The following is a 21419-nucleotide window of genomic DNA, read 5'->3' as shown; positions in this document are numbered from 1 at the left end:
TTTTTTTTACTTTTTTCAGATTTCCGGAACAGATTAATTGGTTTTCAATGCATTTATGAATTTTTTTTAATCATGTCCCTGTACAGTGTTTATGCCTTTAAAGTGCACTTTATAAAGAGTTTTGAACAGATAAAATACTTTTTTTGTTAAACTTTTTTCTGACCTCCAGAACAGATTAATTGGTTTTCAATGTATTTACGATTTTTTTTTTTTTTTTTTAAATCATGTCCCTGTACAGTATTTATGCCTTTAAAGTGCACTTTATAAACAGTTTTGAACAGATAAAACTTTTTTTTTTTTACTTTTTTTTCTGACCTCCAGAACAGATTTAATTGGTTTTCAATGCACTTACCAATTAATTATTAATCATGTCCCTGTACAGTATTTATGCCTTTAAAGAGTTTGAGATAAAATACTTTTTTTCTACTTTTTTCTGACCTGCGGAACGGACTAATTGGTTTTTCAATGCATTTACAAATTTTTTTCGCAATACGAACGGCTTAATTGGTTTTCAATGCATTTACAAATTAATTTTTAATGTCCCTGTACAGTATTTATGCCTTTAAAGTGCACTTTATAAAGAGTTTTGAACAGATAAAATACTTTTTTTCTACTTTTTTTGACTTCTGGAACGGATTAATTGGTTTTCAATGCATTTACAAATTAATTTTTAATCATGTCCCTGTACAGTATTTATGCCTTTAAAGTGCACTTTATAAAGAGTTTGAACAGATAAAAGACTTTTCTTTCACTTTTTTCTGACCTCCAGAACGGATTAATTGGTTTTCAATGCATTTATGAATTGTTTTTTAATCATGTCCCTGTACAGTATTTATGCCTTTAAAGTGCACTTTATAAAGCGTTTTGAACAGATAGACTTTTTATCAAATTTTTTCTGACCTCCGGAACGGATTAATTGGTTTTTCAATGCATTTACAAATTTTTTTCACAATACGAACGGATTAATTGGTTTCCAATGCATTTAGGAATTGACGCCCTCCCAGAACGAGAGAACCGCCTTGCGCCCGTCATTTCCTTATATGGCAGGTGGGAGGCGGTTAAACCCTCAAAAATATAATCATTCTGCAGTATTTACATAAAAACATTAAATAAAAAATTTATTGAAACAGAAAAACGGTCCAATAATATTTCTCCAATATACAACACATGAGCTTCTTCTGCTTTCCCCGCCCCCAAGACTTTGTTACTTTATGTTTTGATCTCAAACCAAAGATCCTCAAAGTGTCCTGCGCCGCACATTCGCCACGATCATCTTTTCCTCTTGGGTTCCTTTGAGCGTCTCTCCTCATAATCCCGACGTTTGCTCTCCGCCGCGTGCCGCTTTTCTTCGGATTTATATTTTTCGTAGGCTGCTGGTTTGGCCGTGCTCCCCGAAGCGCTCTCTTTTTCCGGAGCCCTCCTTTGATCCCGGTCTTGCCTGGATGAGGTTGGGTTGGTGTTGTATTTTTCGTACCCCGGGTCCATGCGCTCCTGCTTAATCGTCTCTGCGATTCTTTCGCTGGAACGGTCGCGGACGTCCTTTTTTCGTTTTTTCTTTTTATCTGTTATGAGAGGAAATTCACATTATTAAAGAACTAAAAACTGTACTTTTTTCACTCGGTATTAGGGGTGCGCCGATATTTCGGTGGTCTAAACGTTTTGGATGAAAACACCCCTTTTGGCTGTTGGCCGAAATGGGAAAAAAAAAGCACCGATACAGGTGCCGAAAAAACCCCGCCCCTCGACTCCGCCCGTCCGCCTGTTCCTTCTTACCTTAGAAACCATCGATCCCGGCGCTGGGCATAGAGATGAGTGAAGGAAAGATGGCTGCCACTCATCTCTATGCCCTTGGAGGACCGGAGTGATGTCACTTCTAGTTCCGGCCATTTTTTTTTTTTTAAGCACTAGATCTATGCTTTACATTGCAGAGGAGAGATGTGGGGTCTTATTGACCCCCAATATCTCCATAAAGAGGACCTGTCACTAATTATGTCTTATAGACCCCCGTATCTCTCCATAAAGAGGACCCGTCACTAATTTTGTCTCACTGACCCCATATCTCTCCATAGAGGACCTGTCACTAATTATGTCTCATTGACCCCATATCTCTCCATAAAGAGGACCTGTCACTAATTATGTCTCACTGACCCCCCGTATCTCTCCATAAAGAGGACCCGTCACTAATTATGTCTCATTGACCCCATATCTCTCCATAAAGAGGACCCGTCACTAATTATGTCTCACTGACCCCGTATCTCTCCATAAAGAGGACCTGTCACTAATTATGTCTCAATGACCCCCAATATCTCCATAAAGAGGACCTGTCACTAATTATGTCTTACTGACCCCATATCTCTCCATAAAGAGGACCTGTCACTAATTATGTCTCATTGACCCCCAATATCTCCATAAAGAGGACCTGTTACTAATTATGTCTCACTGACCCCGTATCTCTCCATAAAGAGCACCTGTCACTAATTATGTCTCATTGACCTCGTATCTCTCCATAAAGAGGACCCGTCACTAATTATGTCTCATTGACCGCATATCTCTCCATAAAGAGGACCCGTCACTAATTATGTCTCATTGACCCCATATCTCTCCATAAAGAGGACCCGTCACTAATTATGTCTCATTGACCGCATATCTCTCCATAAAGAGGACCCGTCACTAATTATGTCTCACTGACCCCGTATCTCTCCATAAAGAGCACCTGTCACTAATTATGTCTCATTGACCCCGTATCTCTCCATAAAGAGGACCTGTCACTAACTATGTCTCACTGACCTCGTATCTCTCCATAAAGAGGACCCGTCACTAATTATGTCTCATTGACCGCATATCTCTCCATAAAGAGGACCCGTCACTAATTATGTCTCATTGACCCCATATCTCTCCATAAAGAGGACCTGTCACGAATTATGTCTTATTGACCCCATATCTCTCCATAGAGGACCTGTCACTAATTATGTCTCACTGACCCCCCATATCTCTCCATAAAGAGGACCTGTTACTAATTATGTCCCACTGACCCCCCATATCTCTCCATAAAGAGGACCTGTCACTAATTATGTCTCACTGACCCCATATCTCTCCATAAAGAGGACCTGTCACTAATTATGTCTCACTGACCCCATATCTCTCCATAAAGAGGACCTGTCACTAATTATGTCTTATTGACCCCATATCTCTCCATAAAGAGGACCTGTCACTAATTATGTCTCACTGACCCCATATCTCTCCATAAAGAGGACCTGTCACTAATTATGTCTCACTGACCCCATATCTCTCCATAAAGAGGACCTGTCACGAATTATGTCTTATTGACCCCATATCTCTCCATAGAGGACCTGTCATTAATTACGTCTCACTGACCACACATCTCTCCATAAAGAGGACCTGTCACTAATGTTTTATTGACCCCATATCGCTCCATAAAGAGTGCAAGTCTGCAAGAAATTGTGTAATTTGTTTCAACCCAGGAGAGGACTTGCTACAAGTGTGAAAAACAAAAAACGTAAAGCTGGAGTCCAGCTTAAACAAAATATGGTGACCTTACACACCTAGGCAAGGTTGACATCATAATCCTTCCAGCACGATGCTGGGAAAGCACAGAATACTGTATCTTGTGAGAAGAAGCTTCTAATATTTTGGGCCTGTCCTAAACAAGCGGTGTTCTTCCCACTGAATCCTTCAGTCCATGTCTGCACCGATACAGTCATCATCTTCTAAATATGATACAGTTTGTTCATCCAGATATAAAAGAAAGATCTCAATGGACACGCATCCACTATCATTTCTCCAGCTGTGGGCTGCTACAGTGATACAGCTCCTTATTGAGAGGGTGCTTTTTAAAAGGATCTGCTATTTTAATTTAATTTATTTTTTGTTTTTGGACATTTATGCGATACCTTTTTTTATGGTATTTTCGTACTGCCTTTGTTAAACACTTTTTCTCAATAAATACAGATTGAACATAAAAGAAAGATCTTTTAAAAGGTTACGCCGGATCCTTTTATATACACCATATGCCCAAAAATTTGTGACACAAACTAGATTGTCAAAAGTATTGTCCCCGCCCTTCCAATCCCCTCCATGGACACAGGTGTATACAATCAAGCCCCTAGGCATGCAGACTGCTTCTACAAACATTGGTGAAAGAATGGGTCGCTCTCAGGAGCTCAGTGACTCCAAGCGTGGTCCCGTGATAGGTGGTCACCTGTGCAATAAGTCCATCCGTGACATTTCCTGGCTACTAAATATTCCACGCTCAACTGTTAGTGGGATTATAACAAAGTGGAAGCAACTGGGAACAACAGCCACTCAGCCACCAAGTGGTAGGCCACGTCACATGACAGGGCGGGGTCAGCGCATGCTGAAGCGCACAGAAGTCGCCAACTGTCTGCAGAGTCAATAGCTAAAGACCTCCAAACTTGGTGTGGCCTTCAGATGAGCCCAACAACAGTGTGTAGAGAGCTTCATGGAATGGGTTTCCATGGCCGAGCAGCTGCATCCAAGCCTTCCATCACCAAGTGCAATGCAAAGCGTCGGATGCAGGGGTGTAAAGCACGCCGCCACTGGACTCTAGAGCAGGGAAGATGTGTTCTCTGGAGTGACCAATCATGCTTCTCTGTCTGGCAATCCCATGGACGTGTCTGGGTTTTGGGGTTGCCAGGACTTTCCTGACTGCTGTGTGCCAAGTGTAAAGTTTGGTGGAGGGGGGGATTATGGTGTGGGGTTGTTTTTCAGGGGTTGGGCTTGGCCCCCTAGTTCCAGTGAAGGGAACTCTTAAGGCGACATTTTGGACAATTTCATGCTCCCAACATTGTGGGAAGAGTTTGGGGATGGCCCCTTCCTGTTCCAACATGACTGCCCCCCAGTGCACAAAAGTAAGGTCCATAAAGACATAGAGGAGCCAGTTTGGGGTGGAGGAACTTGACTGACCTGCACAGAGTCCTGACCTCAACCCCATAGAACACCTTTGGGATGAATTAGAGCGGAGACTGCGAGCTAGGCCTCCTCCCCCGACATCAGTGCCTGACCTGACAAATGTGCTTCTGGAAGAATGGTCCAACCTTCCCATAGACACCCTCCTAAACCTTGTGGACGGCCTTCCCAGAAGAGTTGAAGCTGTTATAGCTGCAAAGGGCGGGGCCAACTCAATATTGAACCCTACGGACGAAGACTGGGGGGCCATTAAAGGTCATGTGTGTGGAAAGGGCGGGGCCAACTCAATATTGAACCCTACGGACTAAGACTGGGAGGCCGTTAAAGGTCATGTGCGTGGAAAGGGCGGGGCCAACTCAATATTGAACCCTACGGACTAAGACTGGGAGGCCATTAAAGTTCATGTGTGTGGAAAGGCCAGAGGCCCAATATTGAACCCTACGGACTAAGACTGGGAGGCCATTAAAGTTCATGTGTGTGGAAAGGCCGGAGGCCCAATATTGAACCCTACGGACTAAGACTGGGAGGCCATGAAAGGTCATGTGTGTGGAAAGGGCGGGGCCAACTCAATATTGAACCCTACGGACTAAGACTGGGAGGCCATGAAAGGTCACGTGCGTGGAAAGGCCGGCCAACCAATACTTTTGGCAATATAGCGTATATGGGACTTCCTATTCCAAAATCAATAGGGAAGTGCCCCCACCCCTTTGAAGATATAACATCCCCCACTCTTCCAGGAAGGCTTCCCACAAGACTGTGGAGTGTGTCTGTCGAAATTTGTGTCCATTCAGCCAAAAAAGTTCATTTGTGAGGTCAGGTATTGATGCCCCGGGCTCACTATAGGGTTGAGATCAGGGCTCTTACTAGACCATTGAGTTCCTCCACACCAAACTCTGCAAACTATGTCCTTAAGGTGCTGACTTTGTACATGGGGGCACAGCCATGGTGGAACAGAAAAGGACCTTCCCCTAAAAGGTCAGAAGAGCACAGTTGCGTGAGAAAAAAAAAAAAGAAAAATGTCAGCTGGATTACAGAAGAAAACACTTACGTTTCTTAATCTTTTGTGGTTCCTCTGGCTCTTCTTCTGAAGATAAAGAGGGAGTTTCAATACCGCAGCCTTTTTCTCGGAGTGTTTTGGTCACTTCATCAATATCTTCGGCATCTTTAGGGGGGCGGTAATTGGACACATGGTCAACACGAATGGTGCGTCCTCTCATCTATACGGAAAGCAAATCATGTATTGAAATGAACCGCGTCGCAGAAGGTGGTCACACCTAACCTGGTCCTCCAAAGCAGTGTACATCGACGAGAACAGGTATTCCTACTCTTAACATGGACCTAGCATCAGTTCTTTTTGTTGCCCTCAAGTTAAAGCGGAACTTTACTCAAAAAGTATCCCTGGAGGTATTCCCGAGTGTAGCTCGGGGTAAAGTTTCAGTACCACAACCGGTAACACCCCCGAGCTACACTCGGGAATACACTGCGGCGCTGATCCAGGATCTCTGCTTCACTTACCTTGTCCTGCGCTCCCGCGATGTCCCCCCTGCAGTGTCCCCTGTAATGTCCTCCGGCCGATGCCGGCATCCATCTTCCAGGTTCCGTTCTCTGCGACGTCGGGACATACGGGGGACGGAACGGTGGGAAATTTGAGAATGACAAAAAGTGACATTCACTAAAATCACATAGTATAACATTCCTGTATCAAACCATTTCACATACATTTTGTCCCGAGTGCTTTGTCCGGCGCCCTGCCTGCATTTTTACTGTTCTTTCTGCCTGGAAACTGAGAAACGTCCATGGCGTCCAAAAAGCGTCCCTTTACGTCAAAATCGGTTTTAGACCGGCTAGAGAACAGCGATAGTAAATCAGAACCACTTGCAGAATTGAGTGAGAATGATTCGTGGGGGAAATTCCTCATCAGACACTGAAAACGATTCTGCGACTTTGCTCAGTGATGTGCGAACTTGGCGCTCTATTTCAAATTTCAGTGTTTTTGGTTTGATTTTATTATTGCATTATATTTCTTATTTTATTATTATTTTTTATGATTATTTATTAAATTATAATTTATGATTTCGTGTTTCAAGTTTTATCCTACCCGGGATGTTTACTAGACTCTTGTTCGGACAGATTTCAGTGAGTTATACCTAAAAATTACAGGCCTATAATAAAAAAAATACATATTTCCATGCAAAAAAAATGTACCGCTTTGAGCACAGAAATAGGGACATAATCAGACCGCTAGGGAGGTTAAGCTCCTTTTCCAAGGCTGGATCCATTTTTTCTCAGCGAGGATCTGTCCACTGATCCCCTGCTGAGCGGAGCGGCCGGATGACAGGTCATTGATCACTCCGCTCATGCAGACATGGACACAGCCCGCTCTGCTCTATGGGTAGTCTGATGTAAACGGACCGGCTTTCCGTTTACACCTGACTGCCCTCCAATCCGATCTGGCTAGATGGGGGGGCACAGATACCCTTCTGTTTGTTTTTGCCAGATCAGATTGGAGGTAGGCAGGTGTAAACAGGCACAAGTCAGTTCACATGCATCACTCCATACAGCAGACTAGAGGGTCCGATCAGGTCCATTTAAAAAACGGACAGCACGCGTGAAAAGGGCGTTATGGGGTTTTTTTTTTTGGGGGGGGGGGGGGGGTCCGATTTTTACTGGTACCTGCTCCCACTTCTGCAATCCAACGAGGATAAGTTCCTTTACCCCACATCCTCGACCATTCTTGCTATGGAGAGTTGACTGGTTCACCAAGAAGCCACAACTAGCTCTCATATCCAAGATGGTGGGCCCGCAGCGCTAAGAAGAACCGCCTACGGAAAGACAGTGCGGGATCCCAGGTGCTGGTAAGTACCCAATTTGTACGAGTTAGCAGCTATAGTATTTGTAAAACAAGCTGTAGTTGTATTGTATTGTGTCAGCGGAACACTTTTTATTACCCCTCAGAGATACTGAGATCACAGTACACCCCTTACAATGCCTTCATCTGACTCTCTCTTCAGAAGGACAGAGCCATGTCTTTTCACCATCTACTTCTTGGACCAAAATGTTGGCTCAGAGAGGATACATAGTTACATAGTTAGTCTGGCTGAAAAAGACAAAAGTGCATCCAGTTCAACCATAAGAAAAGAAAAAAAAAATGTATAATTCTACACCCACAGTTGATCCAAAGGAAGGCAAAAAAAACCCAGCAAAGCATGATCCAATTTGCTCCTGCAGGGGAAAAAAATCCTTCCTGATCCCCCAAAAGGCGAATGGATATTCCCTGGATCAACTTTACCTATAAATGTTAGTATCCAGTTATATTCTGTGTATCTAAGAAATAATCCAGGACTTTCCTACAGCAATCCACTGAGCTGGCCCAACCAACTCTTGAGGAATTCTGTTTCACATTTTCACAGCTCTCACTGTGAAGAAACCTTTCCATGTTTGGAGATTACATTTCTTTTCCTCCAGACGTAAAGAGTGCCCCCTTGTCCTCTGTGATGACCTCAGGGGGAATAACTCTACACCGAGTTCACTATATGGACCACTGATGTATTATACATGGTGATCATATCCCCCCCTTATGTATTATACATGGAGATCATATCCCCCTTATGTATTATACATGGTGATCATATCCCCCCTTATGTATTATACATGGTGATCATATCCCCCCTTATGTATTATACATGGAGATCATATCCCCCCTTATGTATTATACATGGAGATCATATCCCCCTTATGTATTATACATGGAGATCATATCCCCCCCTTATGTATTATACATGGAGATCATATCCCCCCCTTATGTATTATACATGGTGATCATATCCCCCCCTTATGTATTATACATGGAGATCATATCCCCTCTTATGTATTATACATGGAGATCATATCCCCCCCCCCTTATGTATTATACATGGTGATCATATCCCCCCTTATGTATTATACATGGAGATCATATCCCCCCTTATGTATTATACATGGAGATCATATCCCCCCTTATGTATTATACATGGAGATCATATCCCCCCCCTTATGTATTATACATGGAGATCATATCCTTCCTTATGTATTATACATGGAGATCATATCCCCCCCCTTATGTATTATACATGGAGATCATATCCTTCCTTATGTATTATACATGGTGATCATAGCCCCCCCTTATGTATTATACATGGAGATCATATCCCCCTTATGTATTGTACATGGTGATCATAGCCCCCCCCCTTATGTATTATACATGGAGATCATATCCCCCCCCCCTTATGTATTATACATGGTGATCATATCCCCCTTATGTATTATACATGGTGATCATAGCCCCCCCCTTATGTATTATACATGGAGATCATATCCCCCTTATGTATTATACATGGAGATCATATCCCCCCTTATGTATTATACATGGAGATCATACCCCCCTTATGTATTATACATGGAGATCATATCCCCCCTTATGTATTATACATGGAGATCATACCCCCCTTATGTATTATACATGGAGATCATATCCCCCCCCCTTATGTATTATACATGGAGATCATATCCCCCCTTATGTATTATACATGGAGATCATATCCCCCCTTATGTATTAAACATGGAGATCATATCCCCCCCCTTATGTATTATACATGGAGATCATATCCCCCCTTATGTATTATACATGGAGATCATATCCCCCCTTATGTATTATACATGGAGATCATATCCCCCCTTATGTATTATACATGGAGATCATATCCCCCCTTATGTATTATACATGGGGATCATATCCCCCCCCCTTATGTATTATACATGGAGATCATATCCCCCTTATGTATTATACATGGAGATCATATCCCCCCTTATGTATTATACATGGGGATCATATCCCCCCTTATGTATTATACATGGGGATCATATCCCCCCCCCCTTATGTATTATACATGGAGATCATATCCCCCTTATGTATTATACATGGAGATCATATCCCCCCTTATGTATTATACATGGAGATCATATCCCCCCTTATGTATTATACATGGGGATCATATCCCCCCCCCCCCTTATGTATTATACATGGAGATCATATCCCCCTTATGTATTATACATGGAGATCATATCCCCCCTTATGTATTATACATGGAGATCATATCCCCCCTTATGTATTATACATGGAGATCATATCCCCCCTTATGTATTATACATGGGGATCATATCCCCCCCCCCCTTATGTATTATACATGGAGATCATATCCCCCTTATGTATTATACATGGAGATCATATCCCCCCTTATGTATTATACATGGGGATCATATCCCCCCTTATGTATTATACATGGGGATCATATCCCCCCCCCCCCCCCTTATGTATTATACATGGAGATCATATCCCCCTTATGTATTATACATGGAGATCATATCCCCCCTTATGTATTATACATGGAGATCATATCCCCCCTTATGTATTATACATGGGGATCATATCCCCCCCCCCCCTTATGTATTATACATGGAGATCATATCCCCCTTATGTATTATACATGGAGATCATATCCCCCCTTATGTATTATACATGGAGATCATATCCCCCCTTATGTATTATACATGGAGATCATATCCCCCCTTAATCTCTTCTCAGCACAGAATAAATTCAGTTCCTCTAATCTTTCCTCATAGCTGATCTCCTCCATGCCTCTATCAGTTTGGTTGCCCTTTTCTGTACTTTCTCCAGTTCCCCAATGTTCTTTTTGTGAATTGGTGCCCAAAACTAAACTGCATATTCCATATGAGGTATTACTAATGATTTGTACCCGGGGGGGGGGGGGGGGGATGATTTCTCTCTCTCTGGAATCTATACCTTTAGAACCCGCAGCTTGGCATTGCTTGCCATTATTAAGTTGTGATCTACCAAAACCCCCAGATCCTTCTCCATCATTGATTCCCCCATTTCCTTCTCCACCATTGATTCCCCCAGATCCTTCTCCACCATTGATTCTCCCAGTTGTACCCCCCCTAGTATGTATGATGCATGCGTATTCTTAGCCCCCAAGTGCAGAACCTTACATTTATCAACATTAACCCTCATTGGCCCCATAGTCCCCCAATTACACAGAGCATTGAGGTCGGCTTGTAAGTTGGAGACATCCTGTAAGGACGTTATTCCACGGCACAGCTTGGTGTCATCTGCAAAAACTGAAATGGGATTTATAATCCCAGACCCTATATGGGGCACGATCATGTAAATCCTGGAGCCTGGGTAGTTCTTGGTGTTCACAAATGTCTGACACAGATCACCCCCTCTGCACCTTTGTAATTTGGTACAAAGTACAGTCTGATTACAAGGAAAGAGAAGACGAAAGAAATGCTTCCTCCTCTCTTCATCAGACCGATGACATCATCTCAGCCCATGCAAAGTCTGACTCGAGCTCAAGGATGTATTCTTAGGGCTCATGTACACGGGGCGTTTGGGAAACTCTTCAGAACGATGGAAACTGACTGCTGGAAAACGCAGGTTAAAAAACGTCAGTTTAGTGGCGTTTATGCGCGTTTGCGTTTAGAAGCATTTTTAAAAGATAACCTCAGGAGACCTTCCCAAATGCCCAGAATGCACTGAAAAAATAGTAAATATTTAACTATTTCAGACATTTTGAGAGGAGCAGAGAGATCAGTATGTGTTGAGATTACCGGTCTTTTCTGGTTGTATTCACTATGGATCCCATCATGAGCATAATGCGGCGCGTTCTACCATTGTTTCCTTCACGCCAAACCTGGAACTGACTGCGCTGGTGTGCCGGGTCCATTTGAATACATGGAAAACACTTTGCATGCATCTCTGATGATGAAAAAAGGCTCCGGACAGCATCTGGACATGGAACAGAACGTTTCTAAACGCAAACGCTTCTAAACGCGGTTCACTGCGTTTACAAGCATTTGGCATTTGAAACGCCGGCAAAATCTACTCCTGAGCGCAAGGTGCGTTAAAAAAAAAAGACGACTGTAAACTCAACTGCCTGTAAATGACGATGTGTACACGGACGCATAGGAAAACATTAGGGAGAGTTCAGGGGCTGCTGAAATAAAAAAAAAAAACAACGCAGAAAAGCTCCTGAATGTCAGTTTAGCAGCTGCAGTGTACATGGGGCCTTAATGATAAAAAGGTGAAACATTTCCAAAAATAGGATACTATTGCTGTATATTGTGACCTGTTAGGAATTTGCTCATGCAGGTTTGATAAGTTGCCACTGTCAGTTGATAAACTCAAGTTCAGCGGTTTTTCTCAGCAGCCCCTGAACTCTCCCTAATGTTTTCCTATGTGTCCATGTACACATCGTCATTTACAGTCCTTTACAGGCTACAGTCCTTTTTTTGAACCCAGAAAACTTGCGTTCAGCAGTCGATTCTATCAGCGTTTCAAACGCAAAGCGCTTGTAAATGTGGCTTAACACGGCAAAGCGCGTTCATAAGCGGTTGAAATTTTTTTTGTTAACTCTTCCAGTTCTCGATGTTGTCCAGAGCCTTTTTTCATCATGAAAAATGCCTACAAAGCGGTTTCATATCCCCCCCTTATGTATTATACATGGAGATCATATCCCCCCTTATGTATTATACATGGAGATCATATCCCCCCTTATGTATTATACATGCTGATCATATCCCCCTTATGTATTATACATGGAGATCATATCCCCCTTATGTATTATACATGGAGATCATATCCCCCTTATGTATTATACATGGAGATCATATCCCCCCTTATGTATTATACAGTCATGGCCGAAATTGTTGGCACCCTTGATATTTTTCCTGAAAATCAAGTATTTCACACAAAAAAGGTATTGCATTAACACATGTTTTGCTATACACATGTTTATTCCCTTTGTATGTATTGGAACAAATATAAAACAGAGGCAGAAAAGCAAATATGACATAATGTCACACAAAACCCCAAAAATGGGCTGGACAAAAGTATTGGCACCCTTAACTTAATATTTGGTTGCACACCCTTTGGAAAACATAACTGAAATCAGTCGCTTCCTATAACCATCAATAAGCTTCTGACACCTCTCACCCGGAATTTTGGACCACTCTTCCTTTGCAAACAGCTCCAGGTCTCTCTTATTGGAAGGACACCTTTTCCCAACAGCAATTTTAAGATCTCTCCACAGGTGTTCAATGGGATTTAGATCTGGGCTCATTGCTGGCCACTTCAGAACTCTCCAGCGCTTCTTTGCCATCCATTTCTGAGTGCTTTTTGACGTATGTTTGGGGTCATTGTCCTGCTGGAAGACCCAGGATCTTGGACGCAAACCCAGCTTTCTGACACTGGGCCCTACAGTGCGACCCAAAATCCTTTGGTAATCCTCAGATTTCATGATGCCTTGCACACAGTCAAGGCACCCAGTGCCAGAGGCAGCAAAACAACCCCAAAACATCATTGAACCTCCACCATATTTTACCGTAGGTACTGTGTTTTGTTCTTTGTAGGCCTCATTCCGTTTTCGGTAAACAGTAGAATGATGTGCTTTACCGAAAAGCTCTATCTTGGTCTCATCTGTCCACAAGACGTTTTCCCAGAAGGCTTTTGGCTTACTCAAGTACATTTTGGCAAACTGTAGTCTTGCTTTTTTATGTCTCTGTGTCAGCAGTGGGGTCCTCCTGGGTCTCCTGCCATAGCGTTTCATTTCATTTAAATGTCGACGGATAGTTCGCGCTGACACTGATGCTCCCTGAGCCTGCAGGACAGCTTGAATGTCTTTGGAACATGTTTGGGGCTGCTTATCCACCATCCGGACTATTCTGCGTTGCAATCTTTCATCAATTTTCCTCATCCGTCCACGACCAGGGAGATTAGCTACAGTGCCATGGGTTGCAAACTTCTTGATAATGTTGCGCACTGTGGACAAAGGCAAATCTAGTTCTCTGGAGATGGACTTGTAACCTTGAGATTGTTGATATTTTGCCACAATTTTGGTTCTCAGGTCCTCAGACAGTTCTCGTCTCCTCTTTCTGTTGTCCATGCTTAGTGTGGCACAGACAGACACACAATGCAAAGGTTAAGTGAACGTCTCTCCTTTTTATCTGCTTTCAGGTGTGATTTCTATATTGCCCACACCTGTTACTTGCCCCAGGTGAGTTTACAGGAGCATCACATGCTTGTAACATTCTTATTTATCCGCAGTTGTGAAAGGGTGCCAATACTTTTGTCCAGCCCATTTTTGGAGGTTTGTGTGACATTATGTCGAATTTGCTTTCTTTCCTCCCTTTTTTTGTTTTGTCCCAATACACACAAAGGGAATAAACATGTGTATAGCAAAACATGTGTTAATGCAATACGTTTCGTGAGAAATACATGATTTCCTGGAGAAATATCAAGGGTGCCAACAATTTCGGCCATGACTGTACATGGAGATCATATCCCCCTTATGTATTATACATGGAGATCATATACCCCCTTATGTATTATACATGGAGATCATATCCCCCCTTCTGTATTATACATGGTGATCATATCCCCCCTTATGTGTTATACATGGAGATCATATCCCCCCTTATGTATTATACATGGAGATCATATCCCCCTTATGTATTATACATGGAGATCATATCCCCCCTTATGTATTATACATGGAGATCATATCCCCCCTTATGTATTATACATGGAGATCATATCCCCCTTATGTATTATACATGGAGATCATATCCCCCCTTATGTATTATACATGGAGATCATATCCCCCCTTATGTATTATACATGGAGATCATATCCCCCCTTATGTATTATACATGGAGATCATATCCCCCTTATGTATTATACATGGAGATCATATCCCCCCTTATGTATTATACATGGAGATCATATCCCCCCTTATGTATTATACATGGAGATCATATCCCCCTTATGTATTATACATGGAGATCATATCCCCCCTTATGTATTATACATGGAGATCATATCCCCCCTTATGTATTATACATGGAGATCATATCCCCCCTTATGTATTATACATGGAGATCATATCCCCCTTATGTATTATACATGGAGATCACATCCCCCCTTATGTATTATACATGGTGATCATATCCCCCCTTATGTATTATACATGGAGATCATATCCCCCCTTATGTATTATACATGGAGATCATATCCCCCCTTAATCTCCTCTTCTCAGTAGAGAATAAATTCAGTTCCTCTAATCTTTCCTCATAGCTGATCTCCTCCATGCCTCGTATTAGTTTGGTTGCCCTTCTCTGTACTTTCTCCAGTTCCCCAATGTTCTTTTTGTGAATTGGTGCCGCAAAACTAAACTGCATATTCCAGATGAAGTATTACTAATGATTTGTACCCGGGGGGGGGGGGGGGGGGGATGATATCTCTCTCTCTGGAATCTATACCTTTAGAACCCGCAGCTTGGCATTGCTTGCCATTATTAAGTTGTGATCTACCAGAACCCCCAGATCCTTTTCCACCATTGATTCCCCCATTTCCTTCTCCACCATTGACCCCCCAAATCCTTCTCCACCATTGACCCCCCAAATCCTTCTCCACCATTGATTCCCCCAGTTGTACCCCCCCTAGTATGTATGATGCATGCGTATTCTTAGCCCCCAAGTGCAGAACCTTACATTTATCAACATTAACCCTCATTGGCCCCATAGTCCCCCAATTACACAGAGCATTGAGGTCGGCTTGTAAGTTGGAGACATCCTGTAAGGACGTTATTCCACGGCACAGCTTGGTGTCATCTGCAAAAACTGAAATGGGATTTATAATCCCAGACCCTATATGGGGCATATGGGGCACGATCATGTAAATCCTGGAGCCTGGGTAGTTCTTGGTGTTCACAAATGTCTGACACAGATCACCCCCTCTGCACCTTTGTAATTTGGTACAAAGTACAGTCTGATTACAAGGAAAGAGAAGACGAAAGAAATGCTTCCTCCTCTCTTCATCAGACCGATGACATCATCTCAGCCCATGCAAAGTCTGACTCGAGCTCAAGGATGTATTCTTAGGGCTCATGTACACGGGGCGTTTGGGAAACTCTTCAGAACGATGGAAACTGACTGCTGGAAAACGCAGGTTAAAAAACGTCAGTTTAGTGGCATTTATGCGCGTTTGCGTTTAGAAGCATTTTTAAAAGATAACCTCAGGAGACCTTCCCAAATGCCCAGAATGCACTGAAAAAATAGTAAATATTTAACTATTTCAGACATTTTGAGAGGAGCAGAGAGCGCAGTATGTGTTGAGATGACCTGTCTTTTCTGGTTGTATTCACTATGGATCCCATCATGAGCATAATGCGGCGCGTTCTACCATTTTTTCCTTCACGTGAAACCTGGAACTGACTGCGCTGGTGTGGCGGGTCCATTTAAATACATGGAAAACGCTTTGCATGCAATTCTGATGATGAAAAAAAGCTCTGGACAGCATCTGGACATGGAACAGTTAAAAAAAAAAATGCTTCTAAACGCAAATGCTTATAAACGCGGTTCACTGCGTTTGAAATGCCGGCAAAATCTACTCCTGAGCGCAAGGTGCGTTAAAAAAAAAAACGACTGTAAACTCAACTGCCTGTAAACGAAGATGTGTACACGGGCACATAGGAAAACATTAGGGAGAGTTCAGGGGCTGCCGAAATAAAAAAAAAAACGCAGAAAAGCTCCTGAATGTCAGTTTAGCAGCTGCAGTGTACATGAGGCCTTAATGATAAAAAGGTGAAACATTTCCAAAAATAGGATACTATTGCTGTATATTGTGACCTGTTAGGAATTTGCTCATGCAGGTTTGATAAGTTGCCACTGTCAGTTGATAAACTCAAGTTCAGCGGTTTTTCTCAGCAGCCCCTGAACTCTCCCTAATGTTTTCCTATGTGTCCATGTACACATCGTCATTTACAGTCCTTTACAGGCTACAGTGCTTTTTTTGAACCCAGAAAACTTGCGTTCAGCAGTCGATTCTATCAGCGTTTCAAACGCAAAGCGCTTGTAAATGTGGCTTAACACGGCAAAGCGCGTTCATAAGCGGTTGAAATTTTTTTTTTTAACTCTTCCAGTTCTCAATGTTGTCCAGAGCCTTTTTTCATCATGAAAAATGCCTACAAAGCGGTTTCATATCCCCCCCTTATGTATTATACATGGAGATCATATCCCCCCCCTTATGTATTATACATGGAGATCATATCCCCCCTTATGTATTATACATGGAGATCATATCCCCCCTTATGTATTATACATGGAGATCATATCCCCCCTTATGTATTATACATGGAGATCATATCCCCCCTTATGTATTATACATGGAGATCATATCCCCCCTTATGTATTATACATGGAGATCATATCCCCCCTTATGTATTATACATGGTGATCATATCCCCCCTTATGTATTATACATGGAGATCATATCCCCCCTTATGTATTATACATGGAGATCATATCCCCCCTTATGTATTATACATGGAGATCATATCCCCCCTTATGTATTATACATGGAGATCATATCCCCCCTTATGTATTATACATGGAGATCATATCCCCCCTTATGTATTATACATGGAGATCATATCCCCCCTTATGTATTATACATGGAGATCATATATCCCCCCTATGTATTATACATGGTGATCATATCCCCCCTTATGTATTATACATGGAGATCATATCCCCCCTTATGTATTGTACATGGTGATCATAGCCCCCCCTTATGTATTATACATGGAGATCATATCCCCCTTATGTATTGTACATGGTGATCATAGCCCCCCCCCCCCTTATGTATTATACATGGAGATCATATCCCCCCCCCCCCCTTATGTATTATACATGGTGATCATATCCCCCTTATGTATTATACATGGTGATCATAGCCCCCCCCTTATGTATTATACATGGAGATCATATCCCCCTTATGTATTATACATGGAGATCATATCCCCCCTTATGTATTATACATGGAGATCATATCCCCCCTTATGTATTATACATGGAGATCATATCCCCCCTTATGTATTATACATGGAGATCATACCCCCCTTATGTATTATACATGGAGATCATATCCCCCCCCCCCTTATGTATTATACATGGAGATCATATCCCCCCTTATGTATTATACATGGAGATCATATCCCCCCTTATGTATTATACATGGAGATCATATCCCCCCTTATGTATTATACATGGAGATCATACCCCCCTTATGTATTATACATGGAGATCATATCCCCCCCCCCCTTATGTATTATACATGGAGATCATATCCCCCCTTATGTATTATACATGGAGATCATATCCCCCCTTATGTATTAAACATGGAGATCATATCCCCCCCCCTTATGTATTATACATGGAGATCATATCCCCCCCTTATGTATTATACATGGAGATCATATCCCCCCTTATGTATTATACATGGAGATCATATCCCCCCTTATGTATTATACATGGAGATCATATCCCCCCCTTATGTATTATACATGGGGATCATATCCCCCCCCCCTTATGTATTATACATGGAGATCATATCCCCCCTTATGTATTATACATGGAGATCATATCCCCCCTTATGTATTATACATGGAGATCATATCCCCCCTTATGTATTATACATGGGGATCATATCCCCCCCCCTTATGTATTATACATGGAGATCATATCCCCCTTATGTATTATACATGGAGATCATATCCCCCCTTATGTATTATACATGGAGATCATATCCCCCCTTATGTATTATACATGGAGATCATATCCCCCCTTATGTATTATACATGGTGATCATATCCCCCCTTATGTATTATACATGGAGATCATATCCCCCCTTAATCTCTTCTCAGCACAGAATAAATTCAGTTCCTCTAATCTTTCCTCATAGCTGATCTCCTCCATGCCTCTATCAGTTTGGTTGCCCTTTTCTGTACTTTCTCCAGTTCCCCAATGTTCTTTTTGTGAATTGGTGCCGCAAAACTAAACTGCATATTCCAGATGAAGTATTACTAATGATTTGTACCCGGGGGGGGGGGGGGGGGGGATGATATCTCTCTCTCTGGAATCTATACCTTTAGAACCCGCAGCTTGGCATTGCTTGCCATTATTAAGTTGTGATCTACCGGAACCCCCAGATCCTTCTCCATCATTGATTCCCCCATTTCCTTCTCCACCATTGACCCCCCAAATCCTTCACCATTGACCCCCCAAATCCTTCTCCACCATTGATTCCCCCAGTTGTACCCCCCCTAGTATGTATGATGCATGCGTATTCTTAGCCCCCAAGTGCAGAACCTTACATTTATCAACATTAACCCTCATTGGCCCCATAGTCCCCCAATTACACAGAGCATTGAGGTCGGCTTGTAAGTTGGAGACATCCTGTAAGGACGTTATTCCACGGCACAGCTTGGTGTCATCTGCAAAAACTGAAATGGGATTTATAATCCCAGACCCTATATGGGGCACGATCATGTAAATCCTGGAGCCTGGGTAGTTCTTGGTGTTCACAAATGTCTGACACAGATCACCCCCTCTGCACCTTTGTAATTTGGTACAAAGTACAGTCTGATTACAAGGAAAGAGAAGACGAAAGAAATGCTTCCTCCTCTCTTCATCAGACCGATGACATCATCTCAGCCCATGCAAAGTCTGACTCGAGCTCAAGGATGTATTCTTAGGGCTCATGTACACGGGGCGTTTGGAAAACTCTTCAGAACGATGGAAACTGACTGCTGGAAAACGCAGGTTAAAAAACGTCAGTTTAGTGGCATTTATGCGCGTTTGCGTTTAGAAGCATTTTTAAAAGATAACCTCAGGAGACCTTCCCAAATGCCCAGAATGCACTGAAAAAATAGTAAATATTTAACTATTTCAGACATTTTGAGAGGAGCAGAGAGCGCAGTATGTGTTGAGATGACCTGTCTTTTCTGGTTGTATTCACTATGGATCCCATCATGAACATAATGCGGCGCGTTCTACCATTTTTTCCTTCACGTGAAACCTGGAACTGACTGCGCTGGTGTGGCGGGTCCATTTAAATACATGGAAAACGCTTTGCATGCAATTCTGATGATGAAAAAAAGCTCTGGACAGCATCTGGACATGGAACAGTTAAAAAAAAAAAACGCTTCTAAACGCAAATGCTTATAAACGCGGTTCACTGCGTTTGAAATGCCGGCAAAATCTACTCCTGAGCGCAAGGTGCGTTAAAAAAAAACGACTGTAAACTCAACTGCCTGTAAACGAAGATGTGTACACGGGCGCATAGGAAAACATTAGGGAGAGTTCAGGGGCTGCTGAAATAAAAAAAAAAAACAACGCAGAAAAGCTCCTGAATGTCAGTTTAGCAGCTGCAGTGTACATGAGGCCTTAATGATAAAAAGGTGAAACAGTTCCAAAAATAGGATACTATTGCTGTATATTGTGACCTGTTAGGAATTTGCTCATGCAGGTTTGATAAGTTGCCACTGTCAGTTGATAAACTCAAGTTCAGCGTTTTTTCTCAGCAGCCCCTGAACTCTCCCTAATGTTTTCCTATGTGTCCATGTACACATCGTCATTCACAGTCCTTTACAGGCTACAGTCCTTTTTTTGAACCCAGAAAACTTGCGTTCAGCAGTCGATTCTATCAGCGTTTCAAACGCAAAGCGCTTGTAAATGTGGCTTAACACGGCAAAGCGCGTTCATAAGCGGTTGAAATTTTTTTTTTTTAACTCTTCCAGTTCTCGATGTTGTCCAGAGCCTTTTTTCATCATGAAAAATGCCTACAAAGCGGTTTCAAGGTACTCAAATGGACAAAACACTGAACACAGGATGTTCCTATCAAGCTGGTCACACATTGTAATGACCAATTCACACCTCTCCCGCCCTTGGAAGCAAAAGATATGTTAATGACCATTCACACCTCAGACCTCTCTCACCCTTGGAAACAAAAGATATGTTAATAACCATTCACACCTCAGACCTCTCTCGCCCTTGGAAGCAAAAGATATGTTAATGACCATTCACACCTCAGACCTCTCTCACCCTTGAAAACAAAAGATATGTTAATGACCATTCACACCTCAGACCTCTCCCACCCTTGGAAACAAAAGATATGTTAATGACCATTCACACCTCAGACCTCTCCCACCCTTGGAAACAAAAGATATGTTAATGACCATTCACACCTCAGACCTCCCCCACCCTTGGAAACAAAAGATATGTTAATGACCAATTCACTCCTCAGACCTATCCCACCCTTGGAAACAAAAGATATGTTAATGACCATTCACACCTCAAACCTCTCTCCCCCTTGGAAACAAAAGATATGTTAATGACCATTCACACCTCAGACCTCCCCCACCCTTGGAAACAAAAGATATGTTAATGACCAATTCACTCCTCAGACCTATCCCACCCTTGGAAACAAAAGATATGTTAATGACCATTCACACCTCAGACCTCTCCCACCCTTGGAAACAAAAGATATGTTAATGACCGTTCACACCTCAGACCTCTCC

The 21419-nt window shown here is 42.5% G+C and overlaps 1 protein-coding gene across 1 annotated transcript in view; it reads right to left on the bottom strand.

The window, feature by feature from the left end:
* Positions 1-1091: 1091 nt before the first annotated feature.
* RBMX2 (RNA binding motif protein X-linked 2) overlaps positions 1092-21419 on the bottom strand; it is a 30510-nt gene continuing 10182 nt past the window's right edge. Inside the window, exons 5-6 of the mRNA XM_089684131.1 lie at positions 5996-6164; positions 1092-1562 (exon numbers count right to left, since the gene is read on the bottom strand). Coding sequence (XP_089540257.1) covers positions 1270-1562; positions 5996-6164 — 462 coding nt within the window. The 3' untranslated portion in view covers positions 1092-1269. The remainder of the gene's footprint in view (positions 1563-5995; positions 6165-21419) is intronic.

Source organism: Staurois parvus, unplaced genomic scaffold (assembly GCF_062004578.1).
Source record: "Staurois parvus isolate SC_StPar_1 unplaced genomic scaffold, SC_StPar_1.0 ptg000337l, whole genome shotgun sequence".
Taxonomy (NCBI): domain Eukaryota; kingdom Metazoa; phylum Chordata; class Amphibia; order Anura; family Ranidae; genus Staurois; species Staurois parvus.
Note: the sequence above shows the minus strand (reverse complement) of the source record. Positions and strands in the feature narration are given on the sequence as shown.